This window comes from Pteronotus mesoamericanus, unplaced genomic scaffold, assembly GCF_021234165.1.
Source record: "Pteronotus mesoamericanus isolate MK-2021 breed Mesoamerican mustached bat unplaced genomic scaffold, CSHL_Meso_final contig_246, whole genome shotgun sequence".
Lineage (NCBI taxonomy): Eukaryota > Metazoa > Chordata > Mammalia > Chiroptera > Mormoopidae > Pteronotus > Pteronotus mesoamericanus.
In genome coordinates this window covers 11,154,334-11,172,303 of record NW_026555104.1, presented here as the reverse complement: position 1 = coordinate 11,172,303, position 17,970 = coordinate 11,154,334, and the positions used below count along the sequence as shown (strand labels likewise).

The following is a 17,970-nucleotide window of genomic DNA, read 5'->3' as shown; positions in this document are numbered from 1 at the left end:
CTTTTAATTATTGAGTACAAGTACCTAGCACACTGCTTAGCACACAGTCTTTAGAAAGTCAGGTCTATCATGAGAAATTCCTTTATTTGTCAAGACCATGAAGTTTACCAACTGTTACTTGACAGTAAATAAAAATGACCAATAAGTAAATAACAAAAACCCAACCATGCCAGGCCTGGCTGGTGTAGCTCAGTGGATTGAGCACCAGTTTGCAAACCAAAGGGTCGCCAGTTCAATTCCCAGTCTAGGCACACGCCTGGATTGTGGGCCAGATCCCCAGTAGAGGGTGCTTGAGAAGCAACCACACATTGATGTTTCTCTCCCTCCCTTCTCCTCTCTAAAAATAAATAAATAAAATCTTTAAAAAACCCACAAAACTCAACCATGCAAAAAAGTATGGTCATCAATTCTGGGTTACTTCCAATGTGTAGCAATTTTTGAAATCCATTTTTACCACATACCTCATGGGCTATCTATAGAAATTCTGCTCATTTCTCAATGATTCCCAAGGTTAAAACAAACCCCAACCTTTTTAAAAATACTGTAAACAACCCCTTTTAGTTACTTTTTACTGAAGCCTTTTATAAGTATATTTTTTTCCTCATAGTCTCTAGCCCACCCTCTATCACCAAATAATTAACATTAATTCCTATCTATTTTTGTGTAAATTGAAAATTAAATTTTGCTTATATATTTAATCATAATCATGAGACTGCTATTCTGAAGTAACCAGGCAAGAAATGGTATTTGGGCACCAACATTATAGTAATCTTACATATCAAAATCCTGTAAGATATGCAAAATTAATATATAGACACATGGTATGTACCTCACTGTACTCACACTCACACACACACCCCATAAATATATGAACTTAGATCACTAGCCTATCAGAGACACTACATTAGAACTACAGATTTAACTACATTATAATTTTATTAATTTCACAACTTTGCTAAAAGTATTTCATATATTTAAAATAGCCCAACAATTTTCTAATGATTATTATAAGAATAAAATAAAATACACACAAAACCCAAAACTGTAGTAAGAAAGTACTGTATTTTACAATTCATTAATTATGTGGAGCTATTAAAAAAAAAAAAAAGCTTCTGGTTTCAGAATTCAAAGTGATCCCTTTCACTGGAAAGCAATACAAAAGAATCAAAGCTTTGGAATTCTGACAGAAGCAAAAAAGAAAACTGAAAATATTTAGAGTGATAGCTCTACAAATAAGCTATATATTTCCCTGTAAGGAAGTTCTCTAGCATTTTAATTGTGAATTTATATTTCCATTTCCCCTAAAAAGCAACATGGAAAGAATGTGGCCTTAAGAGTGAGTGATGAATTTGAACCCACATGCGTCTACCTGAGGTGAGTTGGTTAACCATTCTGAGCCTTAGTTTACTAATCTGTAAAATGAATATTTTAGAACTGTGTAAATGGAATTGTGCAGAACTGAAAAGAACAAAGGGTCCCTGGTGACAGAGGAGAATGCCTGCTAACTTTGTAATGAGATCTGAATGAGTAATAGCAACTTCCAGAGTTTATAACTTCAAATCCTTCCAAAAGTAGTGTGTCCTGTGGAACTGAAGAATCTCTCCCTCTCCCTCCCTCCCTGCCTCTCTCTCTCTCTCTCTCTCTCTCTCTCTCTCTCTCTCTCTCTCTCTCTCTCACACACACACACACACACACACACACACACACACACGGGGTCTGCGGCCAAGAGCTTTAAAAGGAACTAGATTAAATAACGGTGAACATGTTTCTTTAATAAATGACTTCGTAGAACTTTACTATGCCAATGTACACTACAAAAGGGCTGGGTTTAAATAATGCAAAATCTTTTCTCCCCCCGGGATCTTACATGACCCATGTTAAAGAAAAACACAATTTAGGAACCACTGATCTAAACAATTCATGGCAAGACAAACTGTATAAGGAAAGAAGCTAATAAAGAGAGCTCAATATTTGAGTAACTTCTAAGTTATTACCTCTTCTTCTTCCTGTGCTTCCACTGCTGGTCCATTATGTGCCTCCTGGAAAAGGAGTTTCTTCATCTTTCGATACTGCAGATTGTCTAGCTCTCTTACTGCATCTTTTGTCCTTTGAATGAGATCTATTAACACTGTTTCAGGACGCTCCCGAAGAACAAACATGTGCTGGATAAGAGAAGGTAAAAGTCAGGTTGAAACCTATGTATTTTTTCAATTGGTACGAACGTACCCTTTCTCAGATCCTAGAATTACCATCCTAAATAATTATGATAAACAATGCATATAATTTTTTATAGCTATCTAATTCTGTTATACTTCTGACTTCTTATATTTACAAAGTTGTCATTTACACATAAAGACTCTATGCCTATATAACTACCTCTGTGCATTTTATAAAAACTTTAAACATGATACCTTTGTCGGCAAACTGAAAATTCTGAGTTAAAATAATCAAAAGCTCTAAATAAACACTAACAATTAAGTTCAATTATTATTATTATTTTTTTAAGCTGGGGACAGTGAAACAATTAAGGGCCTAGGACAGAAGACGCAACAGGAGAGGGACTGGGTGGGGAAATGAGCCTAGGCTGGGAGGTTTTGGTTCACTAAGAGGCCAGAATAAAGGGGACCTTGGGGATAGGATCAGGGAGTTAGCTTGAGGAGCTGCTGCTGCCGCCCATTGCTCCCTGGTTGCAAGTCTCTTGGGGTCCCCTAAGAGTTTAGGAGATGCATGCCTGTGGGGGGAAAAGAGGGAGAAGGGGAAGGGAAAAATGAGTGTATGCTCCTGGGAGGGAGAGAGTGTAAGCTCAATTTTTAAATTAGGGCCCTAAATAAGGTTACATAAAGGTTTACATATTATAGAACTGCTGATTTCATAGATAAGAAGACATGTTTGGTTCTGAGTTAGGTTTCAAAAGAATATATTTACTGGTGGTGGTTTTATACTACATAAACTTGGGTATTATGCACTCCTTTATATGTTGCATAAGAAACATTTCATGGAACACTAGCAGTTAATTAAGCCTTCATATTATTAGTGATTTTTACCACTAACATTTAATGAAGGTTAACCTATCAAATACAGGAAAGTAGAAAGAACAATTCCACCATTACAATTACCACTGTTACATTTTGGTGTATTTATTTTCTATTTTCTTGTCTTTTCTTTCTTTTTAAAATTACAGTTGACACTCAATATTATATTAGTTTCAGATGTACAACATAATGGTTAGATATCTGTATAATTTACAAAGTGATCCCTCTAATAATTCTAGTACCAACTTGGTACCATTCAGTTACTACAATATTATTGATTACATTCCCTATGCTGTACTTTATATCCCTGTGATGGTATATTTCTTTACAAAAATTTTCTATATAGATTTTGTCTATAATATAAGAAGTATTCAAAGTCATGAAAGACAAGGACCTACATTCAAGATTACTTTATCTAGCAAAGCTATCATTTAGAATGGAAGGGCAGATAAAGTGCTTCCCAGATAAGGTCAAGTTAAAGGAGTTCATCATCACCAAGCCCTTATTATATGAAATGTTAAAGGGACTTATCTAAGAAAAAGATCAAAAGCTATGAACAGTAAAATGACAACAAACTCACAGCTTTCAACCACTGAACCTGAAAAGAAAAAAAGAAAACAAAAACAAACTAAGCAAACAACTAGAACAGGAACAGAATCACAGAAATGGAGATCAGAGGGGAGGAGGAGGGAGGAGAATGGGGGGAAAAGGTACAGGGAATAAGAAGCATAAATACTAGGTACAAAACAGATAGGGGGAGGATAAGAATAGCATAGGAAATGGAGGAGTCAAAGAACTTATATGTATGATCCATGGACATGAACTAAGGTGGGGAGATGATGGTGGGAGAGGGGATGTAGGGCAGAAGGGAATAAAGGGGAGGAAAAAAATGCAACAACTGTAATAGCATAATCAATAAAATATATATAAAAAGGTATATAAATTTCAACAATACTTATTGTTATTAATAAGATGGTAACCCTCCAAATGAAATACTTTTTTTGAGAATATAAAAGATATATCAATCATGTTTAAATTAGGCAACCAAATCTACCAAAAATTATTAGAACTTACATGATTTTTAAATATTTTCATTAAGTAAAAAAATCTATTTCCAGAAAAGAAACAAAAATATCCATTTTTAAAAAATTTTATTTGCTATTACAGTTGTCCTGATTTTTTCCTTTTTGCTCCCCTCTACCCAGCACTCCAACACCCTCAGACAATAGCCACACTATTGTTCATGTCCGTGGGTCATGCATGAGTTTGTCTACTCCATTTCCTGTACTGTACTTTATATCCCCATGGCTATTCTGTAACTTGATTTTCTTCTTTGTCTTAAATAAGTCCCTTTCACATTTCATATAATACTGGTTTGGTGATGATGAACTCCTTTAGTTTTTTCTTGTCTGCGAAGCTCTTTATCTGCCTTTCAATTCTAAATGATAGCTTTGCTGGGTAGAGCAACTTTGGCTGTAGGTCCCTGCTATTCATTACTTTGAATACTTCTTGCCAATCCCTTCCAGTCTGCAGTTTCTTTTGAGAAATCAGCTGACAGCCTTATGGGAACTCCCTTGCAGGTAACTAACTGCTTTTCTCTTGCTGCTTTTGATTCTCTCTTCATCTTGAATGTTTGACATTTTAATTATGATGTGTCCTGGAGTGCACCTCTTTACATCCATCTAGTTTGGGACTCTCTGTGCTTCCTGGACTTTCATGTCTATTATATTCACTAAATTAGGAAAGTTTTTTTTACAGTATTTTTTGAAATACATTTCAAATTTCTTGCTCATTCTCTTCTCTTTCTGGACCTCTTGAAGTTGTCACAGAGGTTGCTTATACTATCCTTTTTTTTGGATTCTTTTTTTTTCCTTTTTGTTCTTGACTGTTTTTGTTTGTTTGTTTGTTTTCTTCCTTATGTTCCAAATCATTGATTTGATTCTTGGCTTCAACTACTCTACTGTTGTTTCCCTGTAAATTGTTCTTTATTTCAATTACTCTATCCCTTGTTTCTAACTAGATTTTTTTATGCTGCTGAGGTCTTTACTAAGTTTCTTGAGTATCCTTCTAACCAGTGTTTTGAACTCTGCATCTGATAGATTGCTCATGTCCATTTCATTTAGCTCTTTTTCTGGAGTTTTGATCTGTTCATTTGAGCCATGTTTCTTTGTCTCTGGTGCTGACAGTCTCCCTGTGTTTGTTCTAGGTATTAGGTAGAGCTGTTCCAACTCTGTGTCTTAGTAGTGTGGCCTAATGTAGTAGGTGTTCTGTAGGATCTAGTGTCACAAGCTCCCTTATCACCCAAGCTAGGTACTTGAGGTATGTTCTTCATGTGGGCTACATACACCCTTCTCTTGTAGTTGAGCCTTGGTTGCTGTTGGCAGATCAACGGGAGGGATTTACCCAGGCTGGTCAGCTGCAAGGAATGGCTATGACCACTTATCACCAACCTCCACACTCTGTGGAGAATCAGCTATGCAGGGGGCAAGGTATTGGTGCTCCCATGTGGTCTGCTGTCCACTGGGTACACTGGCCCTGGGGTTTCCCAGGTGGTGCAGGCCAAGGTCAGCCCCCATCTGTGTTTTGCCCAGGGCTACCCTTTCTGCACAGTAAAGCAATCTGCAAATGGTTGCTACTTGTGCTGGGTTTAGAGATTCACAGGCAAAGCCAAGCTGTCAATCTAGACTGGCTACTGCTAATGCTGGGACTGGAGCTCACTGAGACAGCTATTGCCTGTTTGAGAGGATTTAGGAAGTTGTGCAGCTTGAACCAAGACCAGCCATTCATATAGAAAAGCAGCTTGGGTGAGCCTGTAAGCTGGGTGGAGCAGAGTCTCTAGGGGATCTCCAAGGTGGGTCAAACAGTGTTACCAAGTTTGGTGGAGTCTGTATATGGCACCAGCCTGATAGCTTTGTGGCTCTGTGGGGGGTTAGAAAAGGGACCATGGCCTCTGTTAGCCCTGATGCCAGACATTTCTGCCTTTCCTAGTATGCCAGTGGTGCCCTTCAAGTTGCCACCCTGGTGCTGAAGGTCAGGGGAAGTGAGTCTGAATGGGCGAGTCCACGTGTGCGTTCATTTAAAGGAACTGTTTGGGGCTCCAGCAGTTTCTTCCACTGACTCAATCCCCACTGGTTGCTGCAGCCAGAAGTTGTGGGACAGATCTTCCTGGCACTGGAACCCTGGGCTGGGGGTGTTGGTGTGAAGCTGGGACTCCTCACTCCTGAGATATCTTTCTTGAAATTTTATCCATCACACGTAGGGGTGGGACCAACCCTCTGCATCTGCACCCCTCCTACCAGTCTGGGTGGATATGGTTTCTTCAATTCCATAGTTGTTAGACTTCCATTCAACTCAATTTCTGATGGTTCTGAGTGATGGCTATTCTATATTTTAGTTGTAATTTTGATATGGTTGTGTGAAGAGGCCAGCCATATCTGCCTATGCTTCATTCTGGAGAATATCCATTTTTAAGTTTCTTTTGAAATCTCTTTTTTCCAGCAGTATTTAATAGATACATATATCACATTATTTCTCTTTCATATTATTTTAATATAGAAAAGATCAATATATAAAGTATCACAGATATAAAAATTAAATTCAAAGTTGTACTATGTTTTGCCAATTTTGAAATGTAACATTATGCCATATAAATTAAATTTTATAATCATAACTCATAAATATTTTTCTTATACATATAACAATTTAGACATCTGGTCCTATTTTGAATATTGAACTATATATTCTATTCAGCCATGGTAAAATCAATTAATCAATTTTGAAAAATTTAGCATCTGAGAAAAGTTCCAAGAGAGAACATTATATAAAATTATTGTTTTAGTAAAAACTAGTACAGTATTCTTAATACTGATTCAGAATCAAAGAGGAATAAAACATGTTCCTTCACTTCTTAGGGGCAGAAAAGAGAAGAACTAACCTTTAAAAGTTCCTCTGATGTAGGGCGATCTTGAGGGATTTTCTGGAGACATGAATCTACAAAGTTGCGAAAATAATCAGACCTATTGTAAAGGAAAGTATCAAGTGAACATATTGCTATTTCCTTTAAAAAGAAATCCATAAATCAAGGTATGTGCCTAAAGGTGGGAGGGGTATGGAAAAGAAATTATTTTTTTTAAAAAAAGCTGAGCACAATACACTATATATTTTGTATAAGTTTGTGTAAACCATCTAAAGCAATGAGTGAAACTTTACCTTTTTTCAAAGATAATTGTGCACAGATTTTAAAATCTTGCTTCTAAATATTTAAATATCACATTATAAACTCATTTTAAATTAAGGCAAAATTAGGGAAGTCAATGTTTTTCTTCTTTGCATTCAAATCTAAGATAACATTCTTCCCAATTTGTTTTCTCTCTTGTCTGCTCCTTGGTTTGTCTTCTATCTAGCATGTTTCAGAACATCACTCTATTAGCTTTGGAGGAAGAATATTTTATACCAGTATATTTGGTGCCCCTGAATAAATGGATAGAACTTCCATTAAACCCAGAAAACCAATGAAGATATTTTTTAAAACATTAGAAGTCTGCAACATATTATTAGAGTGTTCTTGATAAGCATTCAGTGAGCAAGACAGTAAGTAATAATTACTCCATCAATATCTGACTTAAATAGTCAAATAACATTTTATGTTCCTTGTGGTAAGACATCTTTTTTGCATCCCCAGTCATAGTATAAAGAAAGTCTGTATTCAGTATATTTATTACTTGTATGTACCATAATACTAAACTCCGTGCCAAAAGATTCCTACTATATATCTCCATATAAGTAGCAAAGACTTTTATTTATTTTTTAAAAAAGACTTTATTTATTTATTTTTTTTTAGACAAAGGGGAAGGGAGAGAGAAAAAGAGGGAGGGAAACATCAATGTGTGGTTGCCTCTCACACGCCCCATACTGGGGACCTGGCCTGCAACCTAGGCATGTGCCCTGACTGGAAATCGAACCAGAGACCCTTTGGTTCGCAGGCCAGAACTCAATCCACTGAGTCATACCAGCCAGGGCTCAAAGACCTTTAAATGTGCCTTCATTATGTAATCTTAAAAAAAATAATGCTAATTTATGCATCTACTTGTGAATTTTAAATTATCTACTAAATTTACTAGAATTTCCCCTAAAATTTTTCGAATTCTAGATATAGCTGAAGAATTTATTACAAATTTCTGATAAAAATTCTCATTTTCTAAAACTGTGTATCTGTTCTACATAAATTTCTTTATCAAATCAAGGAAGCATGAGGAAAAAGAACACCAGGACATTCTGAATAATAAATAACATAATAACTAATAGAATAAGTTATAAATTATAAAGTTATAAATTATCTAGTATTTGACAAATCAAGTCATTTTACCTATGTGATATACCATATAAATAAAAAAAAATAATTCTCCTAAAAAAATCACTATAAGTATGGCAACGTACATATTTTAATTATAAAATATTGTTTAAATTGTGGTATTTACAATATAATCAGGGTTATATATATTCCTAAAAAAAACCAAGGTAAATATAAAATATAAATTTTTGTAGAAAGCATGTGACATCACTGATACTGACGCTATGAAAAGCAGACATAATAAAGGATAAACATGATATAAAGGTAAAATAAACCTATTTTATTTTATTTATCTTTGCTAATAGTTTATGTAACACGGGTTCACTAAGAGAATTTCACAACCCAATACCCAGGATAATGTCTCTTAATAAGCCAAAAAAAAATTAACATACTCCAAAGCAATGATAGGTTAATTATACAATTGTTAGAAGACTAAACGTACTTTTTAAAAAAGATTTTATTTATTTACTTTTAGAAAACGGAAGGGAGGGAGAAAGAGAGGGAGAGAAACATCAATGTGCGTTGATCGGCTGCCTCTCACATGTCACCAACGAGGGACCTGGCCTGCAACCCAGGCATGTTCCCTGATGGGAAATCAAACTGGTGACGTTTTGGTTCGCAGAACCAACACAGTCCACTGAGCCACACTAGCCAGGGCTAAACCTATTTTAATATCACTTCAGGTAGTAATACATTTTACCTAGTTGAAATGAAGTAATTTTGATAACATTACGAAAAAGCATTTAATTTATACAATGTTGAGTAATATATCTCTTAGACATACTCACCATTCGTTAGACTGTAGTGTAGGGGATTCATTTTGGGCTATGTGATATAAGGCACTCATTGCATTCATATTAAATAAAGGAGGCTTCCTTTCCGCTGTAAGAGAAAGAAAACTTGCCTGTTAAAATACATGCCTGTTATAAAGGAACACACAAATATTAATGAAGTTTAAAAAAGAAAATCACAAACTTAGCAAACAAACAGCAAGTTCAAAGAACATTTTCAAGTAAATTGATTTAGAGTAAATTATTTACTTGATATCCCATCATTCCTAAATACTTTAAAACAAGAACATTCTATTAAAGAACAATATTATCTCCATTAAATCAGGCCATTAATGTTAATACATGACTCTCATGTAATCCTCAAGCCCCATTCAAGTTTCACTCAAATGTCAAATAACATCCTTTGCAGCAAAACTGAGCTTTGATCATTTGTGTTCTTCAAGTAAGTTGCCCAGTTTATCTAAGTTGTTAAATTTATTAACATAAAATTGTTCATACTATAACACTATAATCCTTTTAGTATCTGTAAAATCTATGGTGATGTCATGTGTATTCTTTCTTTTTTCCCTGATCAATCTGGCTATAAGTTTATCAATTTTAACAATTTTCTTAAGAAACAGTTTTTTTTTATTTTACTGATTTTCCCTATTTTTTTTAATTTACTTGGTTTCTGCTGTGATCTTTTTAACTCTTTCTTCATTTTGGGTTGAATTTGCTCTTCTTTTTCTAGTATCTTAAAGTAAAAGTTGAAATCATGATCTTGACTGTTTTGAAGATACACGACTTTTGAATATTTTAACATGGTTTTGGCTTATGATTAAATTTAGGTTATACATCTTTAGCAGGAATATCACAGAAACACGTTATATTTTTCTTATTGTATTCTATAAGGCAGTGCATAATTTCAAATGGTCCTGTTTTAACTGTGTTCACTTTGATCATTTAAGGCCATGTCTAACAGGCTTCTTCACGGTAAAATTTCTCTTTTTTCCCTTGTAATTAGTAAGTATTTTGTGAGAAGGTGCTTTGAAACTATATAAGTAGTTTTCATAAAATTTTCACTTTATTCTTTTATTTATTTATTGTATGGACTTAAGAGGTTTTTATTTAAAAAGTATTTTATTTATTGGTTTTAGAGAAAGGAAAGGAGCCAGAGGGAGGGAAGGGGACAGAGAAAGAAATATTGATTTTGTTGTTCCACTTACTTATGCATTCATTGGTTGATTACTGTATGAGCCCTGACAGGCAATCGAAATTGCAACCTTGTTGTATAGGAACAATGCTCTAACCAACTGAGCTATCCGGCCAGGGACTACAGATTTTTATTTTATTTAATAAGCTATAATCAGCTACTATCATTTATTTCAATGTTCAAAATGTCTCATATATGAGCAGTGAGAATGGTTATATCCTGGCTTCTGTCTTTTCTTTTTTTTAATTCAACATTTATTGTATTTTTTTCCATTACTATTAAGTCTTCTTGAACTACCCAGCCCCCAGCAATCACTACACCATTGTCCATGAGCCCTTCTCCCTTTGTGCTCAGTTCCTCCACTCCCCTCACCCAACCCACTCCACTAGCTGTCATCCTGCTCTCTCTCGATCTATGAGTGTCCCTATTTTCCTTGTTAATTCAGTTTGTTCATTAGATTCTACATATGAGTGAAATTATATGGTATTTGTCTTTCTCTGACTGGCTTGTTTCACTTAGCATAATGTTCTCTAGGTCCATACATGCTGTCACAAAGGGTAAAGTTTTCTTTTTTTCTAAGGCCGAGTAGTAGTCCATTGTGTAAATGTTGCATAGTTGTTTTAACCACTCATCTACTGATGGGACACTTGGGCTGCTTACATATCTTGGTGATTGTAAATAACACTGCAATGAATATAGGGATGCTTAAGTTCTTTTGAATTAGTGTTTTGGGTTCCTTCAGATATATTCCTAGCAGTGAGATCACTGGGTCAAAAGGCAGATCCATTTTTAATTTTTTTGAGGTATCTCCTTACTGCTTTCCACAGTGGCTGCACCAGTCTGCATTCCCACCAACAGTGCAAAAGGGTTCTCCTTTCTCCACATCCTTGCCAGCACTTGTTGTTTGTTGATTTATTTATCATAGCTATTTTTACAGGTGTGAGATGACATCTCATTGTGGTTTTAATTTGTGTTTCTCTTATGATTAGTGATGTTGAACATCTTTTCATGTCTATGGCCATCCATACGTCCTCTTTGGAGAAGTGTCTATTCAGGTCCTTTGCCCATTTTTTAATTGGGTTGTTTTTTTTGGCATTCAGTTTTGTAAGTTCTTTATAAATTTTGGATATTAATCCCTTATCAGATGTATTGTGAATAAGTTCTCCCATTCTGTGGGTTGTCTTTTTATTTTGTTGATGATTTCATTTGCTGTGCATAGACTTTTTGGTTTCATATAGTCCCATTTGTTTATTTTTTCTTTTGTTCCCCTTGCCTGGGGAGATATATCAGATAAAATATTGCTATGACAAATGTCCAAGATTTTATTGCCTATGTTTTCTTCTAGGATTTTTATGGTTTCGGGTCTAACACTTCAGTCTTTAATCCATTTTGAATTTATTCTTGTGTGTAGTGTAAGAAGGTGGTCTAAATTTATTTTTCTGCATATATCTGTCCAATTTTCCCAACAACATTTATTGAATAAATTATCTTTAGCCCACTGTATGATCTTGCTTCCCCTGTAGCATATTAATTGATTATAAAGGTGTGGGTTTATTTCTGGGCTCTCTATTCTGTTCCATTGATCTGTGTGTCTGTTTTAATAGCAGGCTGCTTTGATTACTATGGCCTTGTCGTATAGTTTGATATTAGGTAGCATGATTCTTCCAACTTTATTCTTCTTTTTCAGGACCACCTTTTGTGGTTCCATATAAATTTCTGAAATATTTGTGTTAGTTCTGTGAAATATGTAATTGGAATCTTGATAGGAATTGCATCAAATCTGTACATTGCTTTGGGTAGTATGGACATTTAATGATGTTAATTCTTCCTGTCCATGAACACGGTAGATACTTCCACTTATTTGTAACTTCTTTAATTTCTTCCTTCAGTGTTTTACAATTTCCAAGTACAGATCTTTTACATCCTTGGCTAGGTTTATTCCTAGGTATTTTATTCTTTTTGTAGCAATTGTGAATGGGACTGTTTTGTGTCCCTTTCTGATAGTTTGTTATTGATATATAAAAATACAACTGATTTCTGGATATTAATTTTGTGTCCTGCTACTCTGCTGAATTCATTTGTCAGTTTCAGTAGTCTGTTAGTTGAATCTTTGGAGTTCTCTAGGTACAGTATAGTGCCATCTGCAAATAATGACAGTTTTACGTCTTCCTTTCCAAATTGGATGCCTTTTATTTCTTCTTGTCTGATTGCTGTGGCTAGGACTTCCAGTACTATGACAAATGATAGAGAAGAAAGTGATACCCCAGTTTTGTTCCTGATCTCAGGGGAACACTTGTAGTTTTTGCTGATTGAGTTGAACCACATAATAATATGATTTATGTTTTTAAAAAAGTTTGAGATCCCATTCATTATCTTGTACATGTCTCTCAAATGTATATATGAATTTGGGTTGCTTCTGTAAAATTAAATTCTGAGTTGATTTTTTGCATGGTGTCAAATAGTGATCCAGTTTTTCCATTACTATTTATTGAAGACGCAGTCCTTTCCCCATTGTGGATCCTTACTTAGCTCCTTTGTGACCATATATTTGTGGGTTTATTTTGGGGTTCTCTATTCTGTTCCAATGATCTATGTGTCTGTTTTAATGCCAATACCATACTGTTTTGATTACTACAGCTTTCAAATATAGTTTTAAATCAGGAAGCATGATACCTCTATCTTTTTTCTTCCTTCTCAAGACTGCTCTGGCTATTAGGGACATTTTGTGGTTCCATAGAAATTTTAGGATTGTTTCTGTGAAAAATGCCATTGGAATTTTGATAGGAATGGCACTGAATCTGTAGATTGCTTTGGATAGTATGGACATTTTAAGTATTAATTCCTCCAATCCATGAGCATGGAATATCTTTTGATTTATTTGTGTCCTCCTCAATTTCTTTAATCAAATTCTTTTAGTTTGAGTACAGGTCTTTGACCTCCTTCATTAAATTTATTCTTAGGCATTTCATTCCATTTGATGCGACTGTAAATAGGACTGTTTTCTTAATTTTTCTTTCTGATAGTTTGTTGTTAGTGTATAGAAATCCAACTGATTTTTGTCTATTGACTGGCTAGAACTTCTAATACTATGTTGAATAAAAGCAGCAAGAGTGAGCATCCTTGTCTTGTTCCTGATCTTAGAAGAATTTTTAGCTTTTCACCACTAAGATCTTAGCTGTGGGCTTGTCATATGCAGCTTTTATTATGTTTAGGTATGTTCCCTCTATACCCAGTTTGTTGAGTTTTTATTTTATTTTTTTAACATAAATGGATGTTGAATTTCGTCAAATACTTGTTCTGCATCTATTGAGATGATCATAAGATTTTTATCATTTGTTAGTGATGTATCACACTGACTGATTTGCAAATGCTGAACCATCATTCTTTCATCCCTGAATAAATCCCACTTGATCGTATTTGTGTGATCCTTTTAATATATTATCAAATTCAGTTTGCAAATATTTTGTTGAGGATTTTTGCACATGTGCTCATCAGGGATACTGGCCTGTAATTTTCTTTTCTTATACTGTGTTTGTATGGTTTTGGTATAGGGGTAATGCTGGCAGTGTAAAATGAGTTTGCAAGTGTTCCTTCTTCTATTTTTTGGGAGAATTTGAGAAGGATTAGTATTAATTCTTTAAATGTTGGTAGAATTCACAAATGAATTCATCTGGCCCTGGACTTGTGTTTGTTGGGAGGTTTTTCATTACTGATTCAATTTCCTTACTAGTAATCAGTCTGTTTAGATTTTCTATTTCTTTATGATTCAGTCTTGGTAAGCTGTATGTTTCTCGGAATTTATCCATTTCTTCTAGGTAATCCAATTTGTTGGTGTATAATCATTTATAGTACAGTTGACTCCTGAACATGGGTTTAAACTGTGTGGGCCCACTTAAACACCAACTGTTTTCAATTAACATATTGAAAAATTTTTTGGAGATGTTCTTACTACCATGAAAGAATCATATCAATCACACTAGGCTACTATAAAGCAATTACAATGCTTAATCCTTGTTATTGATGCATGAATCATTATATTTGTAAATAGATATGAATTTTTCATATTTTTTTGACGCCTATTATTAGTAACACATAGAACACCTACACATTGTTATCATATTAGACAGTATTGATGTAGGTACTGATAGAAAATTCACAACAGACAACATAAACTTAATGTATAAACAAATATAGTACAATACTGTAAATGTATCTTCTCTTATAAATTTAATAACATTTTCCTTTCTCTTACTTTATTGTAAAAATCCAATATATACGTATGTAATACGTATAACATACAAAATGTGTTGACTGTTTTATATTATTGGTAAGGATTCCAGTCCCCAGTAAGCTATTAGTAATTAAGTTTTGGGGTGATCAAAAGCTATATATGGATTTGACTACGCAGTGGTCAGCACTCCTAATCTCCACGTTGTTCAAAGGGGTCAACTACAGTCTTTTGAGATCCCTTGTATTTCTATAGTATCAGTTGTAACCTCTTTCATTTGTGACTATATTTACTTTCAGTTATTACTCTTTTTTTCTTGGCGAGTCTAGCTAAAGTTTTGTTAGTTTTGTTTATTTTTTCAAAAAACCAATTCTTCATTTCACTGATCTTTTCTATTCACTTTACTCTGTATTTCAATTATTTCCATTGTGAACTTTGTTATTTCCTCCCATCTGCTAACTTTAGCTTAGTTCTTCTTTTTTCTAATTCCTGAAGGTGAGAAATCCATTAAGACATACCAGCCAGGGCTGCTTTAATAGTCTTTTAAATTCCTAACAACTAGAGTAGAACAAATTTTAAAGCTTACATATTTACTCTCCACAACCCCCCTTGTTTTGTTTTTGTTGTCACAATTTAAGTCTTTATATTCTGTGTATCCATTAACAAATTACTGTTAAAGTTATTTTCATTTATTTTCTTTATACTCCTTTATACATTTATGAAATATTATACCCTCAACATATATGGTGGGACAAAAGGTTTACAGTTGTTGGTATAGAAAATAATAGAATTTAATAATACAAAAATAAAATGTGTGCTTTGCATACTTCCAATTGAAAACCTACTTTTGCCCCATCCTGTATAATTTATAATAAAAAAAGATGATAAATTTTATTTTTACAATTGTACAATCATGTAAATAGCCTAAAACAAACCAAATTAGCAATCTTTTTCATCAAATTGTAAACAAACATACAAACTCACCTATGAAAAATCCTGCACTTTTAAGATATCTTGGTTGTATGACACAACCAAGTTATTTCAACCTTTATAACAAAGTATGAGTGAGTCATATTTATTTAGGTCTATATTTATCAAAAGCAAGGATAGTACAATTGATTTGTTTGTCCTCTCACCTATAAGAAAATAATTTGCTTTATTCATTATCTCCAACTTTTTTTAAAGTAGAAAAGCATATAATAGATACATTTCTCAAGACTGCAAATCTAATTTGCAATGAAAATCATGCCTCTGACCTGGATTGTCTAACTGGGCAACCACATGTGGCTATTTAAATACAAACTTATTTAAAAGAAGTAGAATTTAAAATGTAGTTCCTCAGTTGCACTAACAACATTTCCAGTGCTCAAAAGCCATGCAGATACAGATCATTTCTATTCTTGCAGAAAGTTATATTGGTCTGTGCTACCCCTAGACCCTTCCCCTGGAACCAGAATCAGTCTTAAAATATAGATCCTGACTTAGTATTTCATAGTTCAATATATTTGTAAGTGAAATCCTAAAAAGTGATTATGACAGACTATTTAAAAAGTTGAAGATGATGAATGTATGCCTAAAACTCTAGTATCTCATCATTTAAAATTATATACAGGCAGTCACATCTTTTGAAGTTGCATTACTATAAGTTTATTTTATGAACTATAATAAAAAGCTAGAAAACCTAGAAAAAGTAGGAAGCCATTTCACAGAAACTGCATAGTTTAGACAGACTTCTTTCTGAGTAGTACAATGAGCTGATTAATACTTTCTAATAAAGTAAATACTAAAATATATCAATGATATCTAATAAGACCACTATCTAACAATGATATCTAACAAGACCATTTCAATATCACCAAGGGGTAGAGTATGTAAAAATATTTCGTGGTCAGAGTATATTAACTCGTGTTTCTACATTTAATTAATTAGGATCTACCAGTAAGAAGAAGAATCAAGAGTAAAGGAATAAAGTTTATGGCACTTAAAGATATATTCAAATGGAAGAAATATATTATAAACCTCAAAATGAGACCAAGAGATCAGAAGAGAATGACACTGTGATAGTCTCCAAACCTGTTTTCTGATGTTGTCAAATTTAAAATAAATATGATATGGAGCCTGAAAGCAATGGTTAATGTAGGAATTCCAATAAAAGTAAAAATATCTTAAAGATTATTTTGGAAAAATATTAAGACTGCAAGACATAAATAGTCTGGCTGTAATGGAAATTATGATATTCACTTAATATGTAGTGATAAGTAAGCTTTACTTTTTACTTCAATTTCCTCTACTTGTTTTAGAAAACTACTACCAAGACAAGGATAATAATGATTTATCAAAATTACACATGGATTTTGCTTGCTTTTGTTTGTTTATTTATTTATTTTTTAGAGATGGGAAGGGTGGGGGAAAGAGAGGGAACATTCATGTGTGGTTGTTTCTCATGCTCCCCCTACTGGGGACCTGGCCTGCAACCAGGGCATGTACTCTAGACTAGGAATGGAACTGGTGACCCTTTGGTTTGCAGGCTGGCACTCAATTCACTGAGCCACACCAGCCAGGGCAGATTTTACTTTTAATATGTTCTTTTCAATCCTTGGTCACTACTAAAATGGTCCAAGTAAATACTCCCAAATATTTTCCACTTTTAAATAAAGTTTAATGGACTATTCTTATAAGAAAAAAAAGGAAAGGATGCTGGGTTGATGGGGGTAGGTGGGTGGGGAAGTATACGGAATCAAAAGCAAGAAGATGTTCATCATCTTTAATTACAGTGACAGTTCAATTATCCACTTTGGTTCCTTAAAATAGGAATGCTAGTCAAGTTACTTAAAAAAAAAAAGATTTATTTTTAGACAGAGGGGAAGGGAAGAAGAGAGGGAAAGAAACATCAATGTGTGGTTGCCTCTGATGCGCCCCCTACTGGGGACCTCACCTGCAACCCAGGCATGTGCCCTAACTGGGAATCAAACCAGTGATCCTTTGTTTCGCAGTCCAGCACTCAATCCATTGAGCCACACCAACCAGGGTGGAATGTTAGTAAAGTTATGACGGCCTACTGTCTTAAGCATAGTTCCATTTATGGGCAACAAAACAAAATGTGTGTATAAAATCAAAACACTACATGCAATATAGTATGCAGCCTGGCACCTAATTCTCATACCCACTTCGAGGTCATAAGCGTCCTAAGAAGAGGTAAGTAATTCATGCATGCTTTAGAGACCTTCCATAGATGGTTAAGTCTAGTAATTATATATATATTTTAGATGTTTAACAAATAGTCATTAGTGCTAGACATAGGTATTTCAAATATAATACTATAGAGGAAAATTATTTTAGACCTAATTTAACAGAGCAAATATAATATACCTAACCTA

General features: G+C 34.2%; 1 protein-coding gene across 6 annotated transcripts in view; it reads right to left on the bottom strand.

Annotated features, from left to right (window-relative positions):
* The window catches only part of TAOK1 (TAO kinase 1), a 139,001-nt gene that overhangs the window by 34,127 nt on the left and 86,904 nt on the right, over window positions 1-17,970 (bottom strand). For all 6 annotated transcript variants that reach the window (XM_054573243.1, XM_054573244.1, XM_054573241.1 and 3 more), the window contains 3 exons: window positions 9,171-9,264; window positions 6,967-7,048; window positions 1,995-2,162 (listed from right to left, as the gene is read on the bottom strand). In XM_054573243.1, coding sequence (XP_054429218.1) covers window positions 1,995-2,162; window positions 6,967-7,048; window positions 9,171-9,264 — 344 coding nt within the window. The remainder of the gene's footprint in view (window positions 1-1,994; window positions 2,163-6,966; window positions 7,049-9,170; window positions 9,265-17,970) is intronic.